The 21,244-nt window shown below is 33.2% G+C and overlaps 1 protein-coding gene and 1 long non-coding RNA gene across 3 annotated transcripts in view; one reads left to right on the plus strand and one right to left on the minus strand.

Moving 5' to 3' along the window:
- Positions 1-725: 725 nt before the first annotated feature.
- Positions 726-11,960, minus strand: LOC136032007 (uncharacterized). Its single transcript, XR_010618624.1, has 2 exons — positions 11,851-11,960; positions 726-2,928 (listed from the first exon to the last, which is right to left on the minus strand). It is a non-coding gene; the product is annotated as an uncharacterized LOC136032007 (long non-coding RNA).
- Positions 11,941-21,244, plus strand: part of LOC136032006 (enhancer of polycomb homolog 1-like) — a 61,358-nt gene continuing 52,054 nt past the window's right edge. For both annotated transcript variants that reach the window (XM_065712073.1, XM_065712074.1), the window contains exons 1-2: positions 11,941-12,294; positions 19,135-19,273. In XM_065712073.1, the coding sequence (XP_065568145.1) occupies positions 12,154-12,294; positions 19,135-19,273 (280 nt within the window). In that variant the 5' untranslated portion in view covers positions 11,941-12,153. The remainder of the gene's footprint in view (positions 12,295-19,134; positions 19,274-21,244) is intronic.

Raw genomic sequence — 21,244 nt, forward strand, 5'->3', positions numbered from 1 at the left:
CAGTTGATCAAACTGGTTTTGACTCATATTTCTGCATTAAAAAATTTAACCTTAATGTCTAAGTAACCATATACTATAATGTATGTACTTGACATTCTTTATTCAAACGAAAACTCTATGAATAAATTTTTTAGAGGGAATTGAATACAACCGGTTTACATTTTTATAGGAACCCTATATTAAGTGAATATAAAGCGGGATTTTAAATGTATTAAATTAAAAAGCGCCAAGAATAGAATTTTATTAATCGTGAAATAAAAAAAATAAAACTATGTCCAAAAAAATAAATAAAAATAAAAAATATAAAAAAATGAAGAAAATAAAAAAAATTATAAATGAAAATATAACGAAAATAAACAAATTTTATTTTTTCTAAATTACGAAAAATAAAAACAAATTTTAAAATGAAAGAAACTATTATAAAATAAAAATAAATTGAAAAATGAAAGGGGTTTACTCGTAATGCAACTTTGCATGCTCATCGAAAACTTAACACGAAAGAGAAGCCATAGTCTTTTTTTTATGAATTGCCATTTTTGCATGCAACAAACTCAGGTAGTAGGAAAATTCTTTTAGTTACTGAATGAGTACCAAAAATTTAACAAAAGCACTTTTGACTACAATAAACCCAGGTAGCTGATACATTCCGAGTATTTTACGTCTTGGCTGAGCACGACAAAAATTAACAAAAAGCACTTTTGACTGCAACAAACTCAACTACTTGGTAAATTTCAAGTCTTTTAATTTTTGACTGAGTATCAAAAAGATAATTAAAAGACACTTTTGCACAGAACAAATTCAGCTAGTAGGTAAATTCCGAGTGTCTTAGTTGCTGATTGAGCATCGAAAATTTAATGAAAGCACCTTTGACAAAATCAGTTCGGTAAATTTTTGAGTGTCTTAGTTGCTGACTGAGATCAATAATATAGTAAAAACACCTTCGACTTCAATAAACTCAGGTAGTTGACAAATTCCGAGCATTTTATTGCTGTGTCAATATAAAAAAATTAATAAAAACACTTTTGACTATTACAAACTCAGCTATTTGGTAAATTCCAAGTCTTTTAATTGGTGACTGAGTACAAAAATTTAATAAAAAAGCTCTTTTCACTGAGCAAATTCAGCCAATAGGTAAATTCCGAGTGTCTTAGTTTCTCAATAGTTACCGGAAATTTAACAAACGCACTTTTGAAGACAATAAATTGAGGCAGCTGATAAATTATGAGCGTTTTAGTTGCTAGCTGAGTACCAAATAAAAATTAATAAAAGCACTTTTGACTACAACGAAGTCAGCTACTTGGTAGTTTTCGAGTCTTTTAATTGGCGACTGAGTATAAAAATTAACCTAAAAGTACTTTTGCACACAACAAACTCAGCTTCTAGGCCGATTCCAAGTGAAATAATTGCTGACTGAGTACTAAAAATTTAATAGAAAGCACTTTCGACAACAATAATATCAGGTAGTTGATAAATTCAGAGTGTTTCACTTGCTAGCTGAATACACAATAAAATTAATAAAAGCACTTTTGACTAAAACAAACTCAGCTACTTGGTAACTTCCAAGTCTTTAATTGGTGAATGACTATCAAAAAATTAAAAAAAAAGTACTTTTGCATAGAGCAAACTCAGCTAGTTGGTAAATTCTGACTGTCTTGGTTCCTGTCTGACTATTTAATAGCTAATAAAAGCACTCTTGACTACAATAAACTCAGGTAGTTGATAAATTCCGAGTTTTTACTTGTGGTTGGGTACCAAAAAATTAATAAAGGCACTTTGGCCAAAAACAAACTCAGCTACCTCGTAAATTCTAAGTATTTTAATTGGTGACTGAGTATAAAAAAACACTTTTGCATACAACGAACTCAGGTCGTAGGTAAATGCTGAGTGTCTTAGTTGCTGACTGAGTATCAAAAATTTAAGAAAAGCAAATTTTCACTACAATAAAATCAGGTAGGTGATAAATTATGAGTATTCTACTTGCTGGCTGAGTATCAAAAAATTAATAAAAGTACTTGCAATTATAATAATCTCAACTACTTGGTAAATCCCAAGTCTTTTAATTAGTGACTGAGTATCAAAAAATTAATAAAAAAAACTTTTGCGTATAAAAATCTCAGATAGTAATTAAATTCCGAGTGTCTTAGTGGCCGACTGAGCATCAAAAATTAATAGAATCACTTATCACTACAATAAACTGAGAGAAGTGATAAAATCCGAGTTTTTAAGTTGCTAGCTGAGTACAAAAAAAAACTAACAAAACAACTTTTGACTACAACAACTTCAATTACTTGGTAAATTTTAAGTCTTTTAATTGGTCACTGAGTATTAAAAAATTAGTAAAAAAGCACTTTTGCATTCAGCAAACTAAGGCAGTAGGTAAATTCTGAGTATCTTTGTTGCTGTTTGAGTAGAAAAAAAATTAATAATGACACTAATAACCACATTAAACTGAGGGAGCTGAAAAGTTCTGAGCGTTTTAGTTGCCGACTGAATACTAGAAAATTAATAGAAGCGCTTTTGACTACAACAAACTTTGGCTACTTTGGCTGCTTGCTAAATTCCGAGTCTTTTAATTGGTTACTGGGTATCAAAAAATTTAATAGTAGCACTTTTAAATACAACAAACTCAGCTAGTAGGTAAATTTCGAGTGTCTTAATTGTTGACTGAACATCAAACATTTAATAAACTACTTTTGACCACAATAAACTTAGGTAGTTGATTATTTCCAAGTGTTTTACTTGCTGGCTGAATACCAACAAATTAACAAAAGCATCTTTGACTACAAAAAATTCAACTATTTGGTTAATTCCAAGTCTTTTAATTTGTGACTAAGTATCGAAAACTTAATAAAAATCACTTTTGCATAGAACAAACTTCGCAAGTAGCTAAATTCCGAGTGTTTTAGTTGCTCATTCAGCATCAAAAACCTGAAAAAAGAACTTTTGATAACAATAAACTAAAGGACTTGATGAATTCCGAGTTTATAAGGTGCTAGCTGGGCACCCACAAAATTAATAAAAGCCCTTTTGACTAAAAAAACTCAAATACTTTGTAAATTCTCATTCTTTTAATTTGTGACCGAGTATCAAAAAATTGACAAAAAAGGAGTTTTGCATACAACAAACTCAGCTAGTAGGCAAATTATGAGTGTATTAGTTGCTGACTGAGCATCAAAAATTTAACGAAAAGCCAGTTTGACTACAAAAACTCAGTTAAGTCATAAATTCTGAGCGTTTTACTTGCTAGCTGAATACAGAAAAATTAATAAAAGCACTTTTGATTAAAACAGTCTCTTTATTTGGTCACTGAGCATCAAAAAAGTTATAAAAACCACTTTTTCATAGAAAAAACTCAGGTAGTTGATAAAGTCTGAGTGTCTTAGTTGCTGACTGAACAACTAATATATAATAAAAACACTTTTGACTACAATAAGCTGAGGAAGTTGATAAATTCCGAGTGTTTTACTTAATGGTTGAGGACCAAAAACTCAACAAAAGCACTTTTGCACACATAGAACTCAGCTACTTGGTAAATTTCGAGTCTTTTAGTTGGTGACTGAGTATCAAAACATTAATAAAAAGCAGTTTTGCATAAAAAAACTTGGCTAGTAGGTAAATTCCCAGTACCTTAGTTGCTGACTGACTATCAAAATATAATACGAGCTTTTTTGACTACAATAAACTCAGGTAGTTTATAAATTGCTAGTGTTTTACTTTGTGGCTAGGTCCAAAAAGAAATTAATAAAAGCAATTTTGACAAGGATAGTAGTACCAGTATTTTTATAGGGGTTCAAGAGGGCTTCCTATTCAGATAGTCAAGGGGTATAAGCTATAAAAAAAGCTTTCTCCAAATTATTGGGGTGAACTGCCCCCTTGCCCCCCCCCCCCAACGACGCCCCTTCTTTTGACTACAACAAACTCTACTGGCTGATCAAAACAAAAATTAATAAAATCGCTTTTAACTACAACAAACTCAGCTAATTGGTAATTTTCAAGTGTTTTAATTGGCGACTGAGTATAAAAAATTAATAAAACCCCACTTTTGCATTAAACAAACTCAGTCAGTAGGTAAATTCCTAGTATCTTAGTTGCTAGCTGAGTACCAAAAATTGAAAAAAAACACTTTTGACTACAACAAAGTAAGGGAATTGATAAATTCCGTGATTTAGTTGCTGGCCCAGTACAAAAAAAATTAATAAAAAGTACTTTTGCATAGAAAAAACTGAGCTTGTAGGTAAATTCCGAGTGTCTTAGTTGCTGGATGAGTACCAAAAATTTAATAAAAGCACTTGTAACTAAATTAAATTGTGGAAGTTAAAAAATTCCGAATGATTTATTTGCTGGCAGAGTAACAAAAAAAAAACAATAAAAGCACTTTCAACTACAACAAACTCAGCTAATTAGTAAATTCCAAGTGTTTTAATTGGTGACAAAGTATAAAAAATTAATCAAAACCCGATTTTGCTTTAAAAAAACTCAGCTAGTTGGTAAATTCCTAGTATCTTAGCTGCTAGCTGAGTACCAAAAATTGAAAAAAAAGCACTTTTGACTACAGCAAAGTGAGGGAATTGCTGAATTTCGTGTTTTAGTTGCTGGCAGAGCACCGAAAAAACTTAAAAAAATGTACTTTTGCATAGAACAAACTCAGCTTGTAGGTAAATTCCGAGTGTCTTAGTTGCTGGTTGAGTACCAAAAATTTAATAGAAGCACTTTTGACTAAAACAAACTGTGGAAGTTAAAAAACTCAGAGTAATTTATTTGCTGGCAGAGTAACAAAAAAACTAATAAAAGCGCTTTTGTTTACAAAAAACTCAACTATTTCGTAAATTCCTAGTTTTTTAATTGGTGACTGAGTGTAAAAGAGAAATAATAGCACTTTTGCATGCAACAAACTCATTTAGTAGGGTAAATTCCGAGTGTCTTAGATGCAGACTGAAATTTAAAAATCTAATAGAAGCACTTTTGACTATGATAAACTGAGGGAGTTGACAAATTTCGAGTGTCTTATTTGCTGGCTGAATACCAAAATTAATAAAAGCACTTTTGACTACAACAAACTCAGCTACAAGGTAAATTTTGAGTCTTTTGATTGGTGACTGAGCATAAAAAATTTAATTGTACCACTTTTGCATACAACAAACTCAGCTAGTAGGCAAATTCCGAGTGTCTTAGTTTCTGACTGAGCAACAAAAATGAAATTAAAAAACTTTTAACTACAATAAACTGAGGTAGTTGATAAATTCCTAGTGTTTTACTTGCTGGCTGAATACCAAAAAAATATCAATAAAAAACTTTTGACTACAACAAACTTAGCTAATTATTAAATGCCGAATCTCTTCATTGGTGACTGACTGTCAAAATTAATTAAAAACACTTCTGCATTCAACAAACTCAGTATAAGGTGAATTACGAGTATCTTAGTTACTGACTGACAATAAAAATTCAATAAGAAAAACACCTACAAATACACAGAGTTATGAACACAAACATGAAAAGGACACTTGAGCCCACGCTAACTTAACCAAAACGAACCTAACTTAAAAGTAGTTATCTGAATGTAACCTAACCTTACGTTAATTTGTCCTTTGTGTGTCTAACTCTGTGTGTTTATAGGTGTTTTTCTTATTAAGTTTTTGATGCTCCGTCAGCAACTAAGACAATCGGAATTTTCCTACTAGCTGAGTTACTTCAATGTAAAAACGCTTTTTATTAATTTTCTTGAGACTCAATCACAAACCTAGAGACTCAGAATTTACCAAGTAGCTGAGTTTGTTGTAGTCTATAGTGTTTTTGTTAGTGTTTATGGCATTCAGCCAATAAAGTAAAACACTTGGAAAAACTCCGAATTTACCAATTAGCTGAATTTGTTGTAGTCAAGTGTACTTTTATTATTTTTTTGGTATTCAGCCAGCAAAGTAAAACGCTCGGGATTTATCAGTTACCTGAGTTTATTGTAGTCAGAAGTGCATTTATTAATTTTAGGTGCTCAGTTAGCAAATAAAACACTCGGAATTTACCTACTAGCTGAGTTTGCTGTATAAGAAAGTGCTATTATTAAATTTTTTATACAGTCATCAATTAAAAAAATAGGAATTTAACAAGCAGCTGAGTTTTTAGTAGTTAAAACTGCTTTTATTTATTTTTTAGCATTCAACCAGCAAGTAAAACACGTGGAACTTATCAATTCCCTCAGTTTATTGTAGCCACGTGTGCTTTTATTAAATTTTTGATACTCAGTTAGCAACTAAAACTCTAGGAATTTACCTAAGAGCTGAGTATGCTCTATGCAAAAGTGTTTTTTCATTCATTTTTTTATACTCAGCCACCAATTAAATGACTTGGAATTTACCAAGTAGTTGAGAGTTTGTTGCAGACGAAAGTACTTTTATTAATTTTTTTGGTACTCTGCCAGTAACTAAATCACTCGGAATTTATCAATTCTCTCAGATTATTGTAGTCAAAAGTGCTTTTTTAAATTTTTGCTATTCAGACAGAAAGTAAGACACTGGAAAATTCCATACTGGCTGAGTTAGTTCTATTCAAAAGGGCTTTTTTTATTAATTTTTGATGCTCAGGTACCAATTAAAAACTTGGAATTTACCAAGCAACTGAGTTAGTTTTAGTCAAAAGTGCTTTTTCTTGGTACTCAGCCAGCAAGTAAAACACTCGGAATTAGTCATGTACCTGAGTTTATTTTAGTCAGAAGTGCTTTCGTTAAATTTTTAATTTCGAGTTAGCAAATGAAACACTCGAAGTTTACCTACTAGCTGAGTTTTGTTGTGTGCAAAAGTGCTATTATTAGATTGTTTGATGCTCAGTTACCAATTAAAAGACTAAGAGTTTACCCAGTAGCTCAGTTTGTATTAGTCAAAAGTGCTTTTATTAATTTTTTAGTATTCAGCCAGCAAGAGAATCATTCGGAACTTATCAATTTCCTTAGTTTATTGTAGTCACAAGAGCTTTTATTAAATTTTTGATGCTCAATCACCAACTAAGACACTCAGAATTCACCTAAGAGCTGAGTTTTTTCTATGCAAAAATGCTTCTTTATTCATTTTTTTATGCTCAGTCACGAATCAAAAAACTTGGAATTGACCAACAATTCTACCCGCAGCTAATTCACTCGGAAGTTATCATCTCCCTCAGTTTATGTTAGTTAAACGTGCTTTTATTTAATTTTTTGTACTCATCCATAACAACCACTCAATCACCAATTAAAGGACTTGGAATGTACCAAGTAACTGAGTTAGTTTTATTCAAAAGTGATTCTATTATTTTTTTTAGTACTCAGCCAGCAACTAAGACACTTGTAATTTATCAACTATCTGAGTTTATTATAGTTTAAAATGCTTTGATTAAGTTTTCTATACTCAATCAGCAACTAAGGCACTCGGAATTTACATACTAGCTGAGTTTGTTGTATGCCAAAGTTTTTTGTATTAATTTTTTTATATTCAGTGACCAATCAAAAGACTCAGAATTTACCAGGTAACTGAATTTGTTGTAGTCAAAAGTACTTTTGTTAATTTTGGTATTCAGCTAGCAAGTAAAACACTCATAGTTTATCAACTACCAGAGTTTATTGTATTCAAAAGTCCTTTTTATTAATTTTTTATGCTTAGTCAGCAATTAAGACACTCGAAATTGACCTACTAGCTGACTTTGTTGTAGACAAAGCTACTTTTTTATTAATATTTTGATAACTCAGTTACCGATTAGAAGACTCTAAATTTGCCAGATAGCTGAGTTTGGTGCATTCAAAAGTGCTTTGATAAATTTTTTGGTACTCAGTCAGCAAATATAACACTCGGAAATTATCAACTCCCTCAGTTTATTGTAGTCAAAAGTACATTTATTTAATTTATGATGCTCAGTCAGCAACTAAAACACAATGAATTTACCTACTGGCTGAGTTTTTTCTATTCAAAAGTGCTTGTTTATTAATTTTTCGATACTCTGTCGCCAATTGAAAGACTTGGAATTTACCATGTAGTTGAGTTTGTTGTAGTCAAATATGCTTTTATTAATTTTTTGGTGCTCAGCCAGCAAGTGAAACACTCGGAATCTATCAACTGCTTGAGTTTATTGTAGTCAAAAGTGCTTTTATTGAATTTTTGCTACTCAGCCAGCAACTAAAACACTCTGAATTTACATATTAGCTGAGTTTGTTTTATTTATGAAAAGACATTCGGAGTTTACCTACTGGTTGAGTTTGCTCTACTCAAAAGTCCTTTTTTATTAATTTTTCATAATCAGTCACTTATGAAAAAACTTGGAATTGGCCAATTAGTCGAGTTTAATGTTGTCAAAAGCACTTTTATTAATTTTTTGGTAGTCATAAAACAAGTAAAACACTCGGAACTTATCAACTAACTGAGTTTATTGTAGTAAAAAATGTTTTTATTAAATTTTTGATAGTCAGCAACTAACAAAATCAGAATTTACAACTGCCTGAGTTTGTTGCATGCAAAACTATTTTTTATTAATTTTTTTATACCCAGTAACCAATTAAAAAACTCGGAATTTACCAAGTATCTCAGTTTTATTGCAGTCAAAAGTACTTTTATGATTTTTTTGGTACTCAGCCAGCAAGTTAAACACTAGGAATTTATTAACTACCTGATTTTGTTGTAGTCAAAAGTGCTTTCGCTAAACTTTTGAAACTCATTCAGCAACAAAGACACTCAGAATTTACCTAAAAGCTGAGTTTTTTGTGTGTAAAAGAAGAATCTTATGTCTCAGATGCTCCATTTTCAACTCGAATTGGATCCGGGGACAAAGGGGGTTGGAGGAGGGAAACAGAAATCTTGGAAAACGCTTAAAGTTGAGGAATCCGGATGAAGCTTGGTGGATAGAATAGGCAAATGTCGTAGATACGTGATTGAAGTAACCGTACTGGATTCGCTCTCTTTGGGGGAGTTGGGGGGAGGGTTTCAGTGCTTTGGTGATTTTGGCGCTTCTGGACGTGCTAGGAAGATGAAAATTGGTAGGCGTGTCAGGGAGCTGCACAAATTGACTTGATAAAGTCGTTTTCCCAGATTCGACCATCTGGGGGCTAAAGGGAGAGAAGAAATTAGAAAAAATTAGGTATTTATAACTTACGAGTGGATGATCCGATCGCAATGAATTTTGATATTTAGAAGGACATCGTGACTCAGAGCTCTTATTTTAAATCCCGACCGGCATTAAGCCTCTGATTTTCCATTTAAATCAACCTATCGAGTCTTAGAATTTTGTTAGAGCTCATACCATATGAGGTCTTGGCTCTTAGCTCTTCTGGCCTCGTCACAAGTGCCATGTGAGCTCTTAGCTCTTGTTCAGATATATGTTGCATAATCTGTGAAGCAACAATTTTTGTTCATTTTAAGGTTAAAATTCCTTCTTTATTTCCATTAAAAAACCTTGTTTTTTATGTTAATTATTCTTCATTTTTAGTAAAATAAACCTTACAAATGATATTTGTCTAGCTAAGGTGAAGAAACTGAATAAGTCAACATGAGTTTCTGTTAAGATAGGGCATTAAATGCTCTATTTTGCAGTTCTTTTAAAGTTTCCTTAAAAAACCTACAATTTTTCACACAGAAAGCGAAAGGGATATTATTGCCGGTATTTTCGCGGAGTTCCAGATAAAAATTCAACTATTTATGAAATGTTGTCCTATTTGAAATATTTAAATTTTAAGCATAATTTTGCACCTCTCAATTTGTGATAAAAGTGAACATTCTTGTGCAATATATAATGCAAGGAATCTTCGAAAAACGAGTTTATGACAGCATTTTAAAGAATGTGACTGCATTTCAGGGAATCAGGTAACGGAGTCACTCAAATACGGCATAAAACCCCAGAGAAGCAACTTTTCAAGAGAAATATGTATTATAATACCTTGTCAGCGAAAATTCGACTTTGGTCTATTGAAAATTATTGGTTTGCCAAGATGAGGTTTGCCGAAACTAATCGTTTATGGTTTTAAACTATGTCAAATAAGTGGCTTTCTTAGAAATTACACTCTTTGTTATTTTGACCCTCTTTGGATAAAAACTTATAATTAATGGCACAAATTGACAGAAACACAACAAAGACACCATTTTCGAGGGGTTCCAGGTTTTTTTTCAGAATTGACACAAATTCGTTTTCGCAGTAAACTTAAACTATTAAGACTAGCCGATAGAAAGTTACAATGTTTTATCAGCTTCAAAGAATGACTCTTCCTAACTTGATAAATTTTTTTTTTCAAGATTCCTTTTTGAACTTCCGGTTGCTATTAACGCTCTTTACTAGGTTGCAGAAATAGCTGCAATCAAAATGAATCCTCCTATTAAGGGTATTCAACGATATAAATTCCAATGATGTACTTTATGCTTGAATCGGATGTCAGGTTTGAGGGCCCCTTTTTTTATTGTGGAGCAGATTTCCCTAAAAATTTGCACATTACAATGCTGTAATTTATGCTTGAATATTTTCACACTCTCGTAACTTTGAACTTGCCGAATTGTACATCCTCATAATTATTACAAAAAGTTTATAACTTAGTTGAGGCTATCCTAACTTCTTTTGAAGTTTTCCTTACTGTAAGCAGGAGTCAATCTTTACTTATCACTCGTTGCTGTATATATGTTTAATATATAACATGAGCATAAAACCCAATATTTCCATTCAAATGTTGATAAAAAGTTCTTGGCAGCACTTGTCTCTCCCCTCCTGGAAAGCTCTCTGGCATTTATCATGCTGATCCACAACTTTATGTTCTGGAAAGAATATGAATGTAGGCTATTGTTATATAGCCTACAATACATATTGTTATATGTTATAAAGAGAAAGAACCTATTGAAACTTATTGCCATTATTTGCTTATTGTGCAAGTATTTGCTCATTGTGCTTGAGAGCCTAATAAGCTATAATTTGTTTTTTTACAGTTAGAAAATCCTTGTACTATTTGTTTATTTTATTCAACATAGGAAAAAGCCTTAGACTTGTCGCAGGCTTATCTATTAGATTAATCTAACAATATCTTAATATTTTGGGCTATCTTCAAATAATCTATGGTATGCAAGCTTTCTTTAAAAAAGAAATTTATTTTGATGTTTAAACTTTGTTTAATAGAGACAACATTTGCGCTTACTCAATGGGCTATGGTGATTAACTCTGGCCTAATGAGTTTCAGTGGTAGGAAATGAGCAGATTATATTTAAAAAATATAAGAAATTATGGGTTAAATTGTAAAAAATATAGATTTTGTTGTGAATATTTGGTCAAATGTCCCCTCCAGCATAATTCTCTGAAATATATTAGTAAGAAAACTGTGCCTAAAAAAAAAAAGTAATGCTGGTAAACTACTCCGAAAAGTCTTGTGTCTCCCAAACTCGACAGTTACACATCACTTTTGTGCGGAAAAAACTCCCTAGCAGCTTAAAAGAAAGAAACCGAAAGTTCTAGTTGTGTTCAGCTTGCATAGAAAAAATTATAAACCTTGAATTTTTTTTTACAAAATATAAACGTCAATTTCTGAAATTTGTAAAACGGTTCACTGAAAATAAAACTAAAAAGTTTTATTTTGTAAGAATTAACTAAAACCAATTGAAACTAGGACCGGGGGCTTTAAATCTCCCCATCATATGCCCCTCAAAAATCTGAAAAACTGCACAATTTCCCAAATATTGGAGGGCGAGTAATGAAGTAATTAACACAGGAACGCAACACGATCTTTTCTTTGGTTAGTTAGTGAATTTTGTTCTGAGTCTTGGTCCTTATATGAAGCCCCATCCTTTCTCAAACAAGTTACACATCTAGAAAATCATAACTTTTCTACGTTTTTACATACGCCAGAGGTTCTAGCAGCTGTACTATACATACCTGCCACCTATTCAGAGAATCCATTGCGCAAGCGTCATCGTTAAAGCCCCGCCCAGTTTGGCAAAATGTGGAATAGAATATTAACAGTTCTCCGCCATTTTCTGTATTGCAACTATTGAAAAATGAAAAATATTGGAAAATATTTTTGTGATTATTAAGCTAAGTGGCTGTCAAATAAGGCACATTTTATGCTTAGAATATGAAAGAGTGACTTGTGAACATAAATTAATACATATACCCTACGAGGGTTCTCGATTTTAAGAGTTACTGGTGTTTTTGTTGGTCTTTCTTTTCCAGTCCAAGATGAGCAAGCTGTCTTTTCGTGCCAAAACATTGGACAGCTCAAAGCCCTTGGCTATCTACCATTCCAAAGAAGTAGATATTTCACATATAAATAGAATAGTTCCTAAAATGCCTACTGGAATGGAAAAGGAAGAAGAATCTGTAAGTTCAGAATTATTTTTTTCTAATTAATCATGGCGGACATCCGCCATGTTTGTTTACATGTCAAGGCAAAAAATTTGAATATTTGAAATGTGACTGAACACCAATGACCTTAATGAAGGAGGGGCGTAAATAAATACTTGTTGTTAATGCGTAAATAGCAAGTTTTCAGAAAAACTTCGCTGAATAGGATATGAAAATGGAATTTCTTTAAGCTGTGAGCTACTGTGTTAATGTTGTTTTTCTTGGAAATATAAATGCAAGAAAAAAATCATTTGTTTTGTAGCAGGCTATTAAGTTCTAGGGTAAAATTCTAGTTTAGTGACTTTTGGCCATCTCAGAAAGGGGTTAAGTTAGGAAAATGAAACTTTCAGGGATGGGTCTAAAGGCTAAAGTATATCCCAGGAAGGTATTTCAAAGTACCCACCTCTACTCCTTCTCCCTCTAGAGGGCCCTAAAATTCACCTACATGACAGGTCCCTCTACCTACTGAAATTTTGACAAAACAAAATCTTACCTTAATTTTCATATACAAGTTGCTTTTTTTCTGCCTTTAGTTCTGAAAATACAATTCTTGTTATTTTAGTAGTTAACTAGAATTTTACCAAATTCTGAGCCATATCATTTTTTTTAATTCAGGAAATGTCATTGTATATCTTTAAAACCTTATAAATTAGGATTGAGCAAAATTGTAAAGCTCAAAACAAATCTGTTGTACTTCATTAAAGCCAAAGATCTATTTTTCAAGTTTTCACTTTTATAACACACATATTTTAAAGGTCAGGACCCTCTAGAGAGAGAGAGAGAGGGAGTAGAGTTAGGTACTTTAATATTCCTTCCCAGGACATACTTTAGCCTGTAGACCCATCCCTGAAAGTTTCATTTTCCTAACCTTACCCCTTTCCAAGATAGCAAGAAGCCACTAAACTAGAATTTTACCAGTTCTAGTTCAAAAATTTCTACCAGTTCCACTATACTTAGGTCTTTTCTGGCTAAAATTTTTCTTTTGGCTATCTTGGAAAGGGGTTAGACTAAAAAAATGGGTAAATATTTTGCTGCTCATGTAATTGACTTGCCTATAAAGTGAACATACCTCTCAGTGCCTTTTTTTCAAAATAAATAATGGTAATTGTTTAGTTTTGTCACAAGCTGTCTAAAGTGGAAACTAAGCTGCAAGGCAGCATAGTTTCTAAACTTTAGCACTTAAAAATCCTAATTCTAGAAGGGCATTCATTTCTGGTTGACCCTCCATCATGGGGCAAACTAAAAATGCATAAAGTAGGCAGGATTTTCAAGCTGAGGGACAAGTTGGGGTTGTACAAATTATGTTTTAAATACCAATTCCAGTTATCACTAGTAATTTTTGTATAGTAGGAAGTCAAAAGATAAGTAAAAAACTCATGCATCCATTCATGTTAATATCCAAGATTCTACACTTTCACTTTTGAGTTTAAACTAACCAGCTCCTGTCATATAGTCTATGTTATCAAGCAGTTTGTGGTAACGAACTGTAGTAAGGAGTGACCCAGCTCAATAGTAACCAAAACTCTAAAAAATTGAATTTTGATATCAATAGCTACATCAAAAGAATCGCATTTTAATGCTGATTTTAAATATATAAGTTTCATCAAGTTTAGTCTTACCCATCAAAAGTTACGAGCCTGAGAAAATTTGCCTTATTTAGGAAAATAGGAGGAAACACCCCCTAAAAGTCGTAGGATCTTAGTGAAAATGACACCATCAGATTCAGCGTATCAGAGAACCCTACTGTAGAAGTTTCAAGCTCCTATCTACAAAAATGTGGAATTTTGTATTTTTTGCCAGAAGACAAATCACGGGTGCGTGTTTATTTGTTTGTTTTTTTCTGTTTTTTTTCCAGGGGTCATTGTATCGACCAAGTGGTCCTAGAATGTCGCAAGAGGGCTCATTCTAACGGAAATGAAAAGTTCTAGTGCCCTTTTTAAGTGACCAAAAAAATTGGAGGGCATCTAGGCCCCCTCCCATGCTAATTTTTTTCCCAAAGTCAACGGATCAAAATTTTGAGATAGCCATTTTGTTCAGCATAGTCGAAAACCATAATAACTATGTCTTTGGGGATGACTTACTCCCCCAGAATCCCTGGGGGAGGGGCTGCAAGTTACAAACTTTGACCAGTGTTTACATATAGTAATGGTTATTGGGAAGTGTACAGACGTTTTCAGGGGGATTTTATTTTGTTTGGGGGTAGGGCTGAGGAGAGGGGGCTATGTTGGAGGATCTTTCCTTGGAGGAATCTGTCATGGGGGAAGAAAAATTCAATGAAAAGGGCGCAGGATTCTCTAGTATTACTATAAGAAAACAATGAAAAATAAACATGAAAACGTTTTTTCAAATGAAAGGAAGAAGTAGCATTGAAACTTAAAACGAACAGAGATTATTACGCATATGAGGGGTTCTAAAAATACTTTAGCATAAAGAGCGAGGTATTTAGGAGGAGATAAATACCTTGCTCTTTATGCTAAAGTATTTTTAGTAATTTCAACTATTTATTCTATGGCCTTTCTGATTCAGGGGTCATTCTTAAAGAATTGGGACAAAACTTGCGATTTAGTGTAAAGAACGAGGTATTAACGAGGGTACAAACCCCCTCATATACATAATAATAATTAAAGAATATAAAAGTTTGTTACGTAAGTTAATTCTAAAGTTACATATATTTGTTGCTAATAAAAAAATTCGTTAAAATTAAAATTAATAGTTAGCCTCCTTCCCCATCCCATATTTCTCAAAATCGTATGATCAAAACTAAGAGAAAGCCATTTAGCCAAAAAAGGAATTAATATGCAAATTTCGTTTGAATAGTTTACGTGTGGAGAGTCAAAATCAAACATGCATTAATTCAAAAACGTTCAGAAATTACATAAAAAAACTAGGTTTTTTTAACTGAAAGTAAGGAGCGACATTAAAACTTAAAACGAACAGAAATTACTCCGTATATGAAATGGATTGTTCCCTCCGCAATCCCTCGCTCTTTACGCTAAAGTTTGACTCTTTGCCACAATTCTGCTTTTTAAAACAATTAAAAACTTTAGCATAAAGAGCGTGGGACGCGGAGGGGACAATCCATTTCATATACGGAGTAATTTCTGTTCGTTTTAAGTTTTAATGTTGCTCCTTACTTTCAGTTAAAAAAACCTAGTTTTTTTATGTTATATTCTAGGGACTAGAAACTAGGGAAGGATAGAGATGATAGCTGTATAAGATTTTCTTTAGGAATGTTTTGGCCCCTGAAACCTTCATTCGCCTAGCACAATTACTTTCCAAAATAGCAATAAGACCTTCAGGTTGAATTTTACCTGAAGCTTTCTACCATCATGGCAAATAGTTGGTTTAAGTCAATAAAAGTTTCAGGAATGAATCAACAGCCTAAATTCTTCTCTACTGAGGTGTTTTCAAGCTCCTTGTCTCTATTTTGGTAGAGTTCTAGAAGCTAGGATATTTTCTATCTTAGGAAGTAAGTGAGCTAGGTAGCCTAAATGAAACTTTTATAAACAAGTCCAAAGTCTAAAATATACCTAGAAAGGTTTTAATCTATTATTTCTGCTCTTTCTTTGTTTCTGGGGCTGCTAAGACAGAATTATACCTATCTAAGTTTTGACAAAAGTGTTTCCTTAAGTTTTGGTTTTTCATTTCCTTCAAATGTCAGTGCCCTTTATTGGTTAGAAATAGATACTTTGAAAGATCTTTCCAGGATATCCTTTGGGCTTTGGATCTAGTCCTAAAAGTTTATTTGTCTAACTCAACTGCTTTTAAACATAAACAATAGCCCCTCATCTAGAGTTTTACTTTTTTTACTCTGGAATATTTTTAAGGAATAAAAATTGCAGAGAAGACAGGTCATTCCTGTATTAACCTTGGAAATATGATTTTTCATTTATTTTGGTTTGAGTCTATTTGCATTTTTTTCAATGTTTAGAAAAAATAATACATGATTTGAGTAGAATTAAAAGTTCTTAGGATTTTTTATTTTATTTTAAACAAATTTTTCCAAATTCTTTAAAGCTTTAGAATTGAGGATTTAGAAAAAATTTGCTTTTACAACCCAAAGTTTGTCCAAGTTCACCATACACTGCTGTCCTTTGGTAGGGGAAAGGCTAGGGGTAGATGTTTAAAAACATGTTTTCAAAGCTTAGTCCAGGCTTTGGAGACATGCCTAAAAGTTTTGTTCACTTAACTCAACTTCTTTCCAAGATGAGAAATAGTCCCTTTTACAGAATTTTACTGTTTCTTTTAACTGAATGTAAATCCCTGGGCTATATTGGTTCTCATTATGGAAGGGGGGATAGGAGAAGTGCATGGATGTATAATGACAGTAGTATTTAGTAGATTTAGAAACCTTTATCGAAATCCTTAAGTAGAATGTAATAGATATGGAAACCTTCACTGAAATTCTTCAGTCAGATGTTTTGACAGTGGCAATCTTAATGGCATGCTTTTTATTTCAATTTAATGGAATGGTTCTCTTTTGTATTGTAATTTAGTTCATCAAGTTTTATGAATTTTCATGATGAGTATTTAATCTTGAAGTATTTTGTTTGAAGTATTGTGTTGTGACACTATGATTGGATGAAGCTACAACTGGGAACTATGGAACTATGGTTCAAACCTTCCTGTCACTAGGGACATATTGAGCTGCACCCCATTGTGTAAATCTTACAGTGGCATCAAATAGGGGGGGAGGAGCAGGCACATGTCTCCCTAGGTTATTTTGTCCCTGCCTCTGAGATTTTGAAAAATAACTTTTCTTTGGATTTTAATTAAATATAGCTTTTGGTATTTTAATTAAAAGATAGAAAAACTCCACTAATTTCTATGGCACTTGGTATTAACTAAGAGACCTATAGCAATCACAAATTCTGTTGGTCTGTTGGTCTTTGGGTCCTGGTTTTGCTACTTTAGGCACTTCCAGGTAAGCTAGGACAATGAAATTTGGCAGACATATCAGGGACCAGACCAGATTAAACTAGAAATAGTCGTTTTCCCAATTTGACCATCTGGGGGGAAGTGGGGGCCAGTTATTTCAGAAAAAATAGAAAAATGAAGTATTTTTAACTTATGAATGGTTGATCAGATCTTAATGAAATGTGATTTTTGGAAGGATATTGTGTCTCAGAGCTATTATTTTAAATCCCAACCAGATCTGGTGACATTGGGGAAGGAGTTGGGAGGGGGAAACCTAAAATCTTGGAAAACACTTAGAGTAAAGGGATTGGGATGAAACTTGGTGGGAAAAATAAGCATGAGTCCTAGATACATGATTGACATAACCGGAACTGATCTGCTCTCTTTGGGGTATTTGGGGGAGGGGGTTAATTCTGAAACATTAGAAAAGATGAGGTATTTTTAACAAATGGGTGATCAGATCTTAATGAAATTTGATATTTAGAAGGATATTGTGTCTCAAAACTCTTATTTTAAATTCTGACTGGATCTGGTGATAACAGGGGGAGTTGTGGGGGGGGGGGCTAAATAATGGAAAACACTTAGATTGAAGGGATTGGGATGAAACTTAGTGGGAAAAATAAGAAGAAGTCTTAGATACATGATTGACATAATTGGAACGGATCTGCTCTATTTTTTTAATTCAGAAAAACTAGAAAAAAATGATGTGTTTTTAACTTATGAAGGAGTGGGGGAACCAGAAATCTTAGAAAATACTTCAAGAGGAGAGATCAGGATGAAGCTGGATGGGAAGAACAAAAACCTGTCGAAGATGCATGACTGACGTAACTGGACTGGATCTGCTCTCTTGGTGGAGTTGGCAGGGTAATTTGGAAAAATGAGGTATTTGCTACTTACAAATGGGTGATCAGATTTTAATGAAATTTGAGATTAGAAGGATCTTGTGCTTTAAAGCTCTTATTTTAAATTCCGACCAGATCCTGTGACATCAGGGGGAGCTGGAGGGGGAAACCAGAATTCTTGGAAAATGTGAAAATTGAGGTTTTTTTATCTTACAAATAGGTGATTGGATCTTGATGAAACGTGATATGTAGAAGGATCTTATGTCTCAGATTACGTTTTTTCTTCTCAAAGAGTAGTATCAAGCCATAAGCTTTCACCCAGGACAAACATAAAATTAGATGGTTAATAAGACTAACCAGGAAACCTTCTCTGACATAGACACCAACTCTTCTTCTGTAGTTTCTCTGCCAGATTAGTGAAGAACTGAAATCCAGATATTTGCAACAAACTTTTGGTAACAGGAATTGTAGTAAATTTTGGTAGAATCTCCACTAACCCAGCAATATCTGCTTCTTCTTTAAAGATCTAGAGGCTTGTTTATAAAATAATCACCATTGCTTAAGCTGACACGTAGGGTATTGTTGTTCTGTTTTCGTGACCTGTCATCCAGCAGCAAAGGTCGTGTAGGTGTGACCACATTTGACACAGGGGGTTTAGAGGTAAGTTAAGAGCTGTGACGATTTTTTTTGTCTATATGTAATATCTTTGCAAAGTTTTGACATAGATATAAGTGTGATATTGGAGGTTAGATCACATTTTTATTTTTTTTTATTTTTTTTCAATTTCCAGAGTCCTTTGGTTTACTTTCAGGGAAGGATTGGGAAGCCTAAAGCCAGGATTTGTATAGGGAAATGAGGAAATCTGCATTGGAAGTTTCTAATTATCTTCCTTTAGAAGGAAATTATTCCTTTTTGTATAGATTTCAGTTTCAGTTGGCAGGTCTACCCCCACCCCCCATTTTGCAGCTAGACCCATAGACGTCATTACTTAGGCCAGCTTGTTAAAAAAAAAAAAAAATGTGAAGTTTGCTTAAGCATTTCATTTTTTTCAAATCAGGAACACCATTTACAACGAGCCTTAGCAGCTGGCCAAGCCATTCCAGTCCCTGAAGTTTTCAATGTTCAGGATAAAGATAGATATAAAAGATGCTACCCAGACAAAGTCAAAATGTCAAGGCAACTTATTCATATGCAACGTAAGTAATCCTCTTTATTTTATTTGTCTCATGACTTAAAATCTATTCTAGTGATTTATTTGTCTTATTGTTTATAAGCTTTTAAATGCTTGAAAACTTATCAATACAAAAAACGAAGTTATTTAATGTTATTTTAGATCGTGTTGTATTTTCAACATCGATAAAATTTTGTTTATGACTAGTTGGATCAGTTTTGTTTATGACTAGTTGGATCAGTTTTTTTTAGTGCAAATATAGGGGAGCTTACAAAAGATGCGAATCCTCAACCCTCTTAAAGTTGTGATTTAGGAGCTGTAAGGTTGGGAATTTGTCCTGATAGAGTGTTTAGCATGTAATATTCTTGAACCTGCATTACATGCACACATAGGTATAGGCATGGATCAGCCAAAATTTGCCTTCAGCCCTCTCACTCCCCACAAAAAATCAAGATTTGACAAGTTCTTTATTATTTCAAATTGTTCCTTTAATTTGTCTGTTTTAGGTCTCTCTAAATCCGTCCACTCTCCGGTGTTGAGCTAAAATTGTTTGACAGAACTTGAGGTTCTTTCCTAGTGCACAATCTGAAATCTGTTTTGGATCTAATTTGCCTTGTGTTTTCCTGGTAAACAGGACGATTAAGTCGTCCAGGTAAACCTGGACGACTTAATCCCTTATTGTCCCCAAGGGAAGGGCTGCAAGTTATGAAGTTTGCCAAACTTCGAGTTTACTGACGTTTTTAGAGGGTTTTTCTGGTGGTGGTGGTGGTGGTGGTGGGGGGGGGGGGTCTGCGGTTACGTGGGAAGATCTTTCCATGGGGAAAGAGAATTTCCATGAAGGGATCGCTGGATTTTCCAGCATTATTAAAAAAAAATGAGAAATCAAATAAATAAAAAAACAAGTTTTTTCGACTGGAAGTAAGGGGCAACATTAAAACTTAAACGAAGACAAATTATTACGTATATAAGGGGGTTCGTCCTCTTCTCAATACCTCGCTCTTTACGCCAAAGCATTTTTAGTATTTTCAAAAGAGCTACTTATAATTAAACGGCCTTTGCGATTCATGGGTCATTCTTAAAGAATTGGAACACAATTCAAACTTTAGTGTAAAGACCGATGTATTAACGAGGGGCGTACCCCATCATATATGTAATAAAAATATACGAATATAGAAGTTCGTTACGTGAGTTAATTCGTAAGTTACGTATATTTATTACTAATAAAAACGTTCGTAAATAAAATTAAAAGTTATTGTGGCCTTTTTAAGTAACCAAAAAAGTTGGAGTTTTTGTTTTACCTGAAAGTAAGGGCGATATTAAAGCTTAAAACGAACAGAAATTATTCCATATATGAAAGGGACTCCCTCCTCCTCAATGCCCCGCTCTTTACAAGTTTGACTCTTTGTCACAGCTCTACTTTTTAAAACAATAAAAAAAAAAAACTTTAGCGTGAATTGCACTCTTCATCACGTTGCTGCGATCCCAAAAGATAGGAAATTCAGTGAAAATCCTCCCCCCCCCCTGGGGAAAGCTGTGAAAAGGGTTGGGCTACGGGCTGTGATCCAAACAGCCTTAAAGCTTACTGACCCAAAAGCTTGTATCTTATTGTGAAGACAATGGTTTATTTTGGATGATTATGCTTTATTTTATAAAGCAAATATACTAGGTGAACTCTTTTTCTTGGTGTAGTTTCACAAAAACTCAAACTCACAATATAAAGAGAAAAGTCTGAGTGAATGGTGCCCCTACTTGTAATTAGGGCAGTCTAGTCTCTGCAGGTAATAAATTACTTTGTAATAAGTTACTTTTTAGACTTTGAGATGCCATAGACATAAGTTTTTATTGAAGAACAGTGCGGTTTTAGAAAAGGTAGAGGATGTGTAGACCAAATTTATACTCTTAGGTTAATAATTGAAATGTACCTGAGTTATCAAACTCCTTTGGTACTCAGTTTTATAGATTATGAGCAAGCGTTGGATTTTATTGATAGGACCAT

This window comes from Artemia franciscana, chromosome 10 (assembly GCF_032884065.1).
Source record: "Artemia franciscana chromosome 10, ASM3288406v1, whole genome shotgun sequence".
In the NCBI taxonomy this organism is placed as follows: domain Eukaryota; kingdom Metazoa; phylum Arthropoda; class Branchiopoda; order Anostraca; family Artemiidae; genus Artemia; species Artemia franciscana.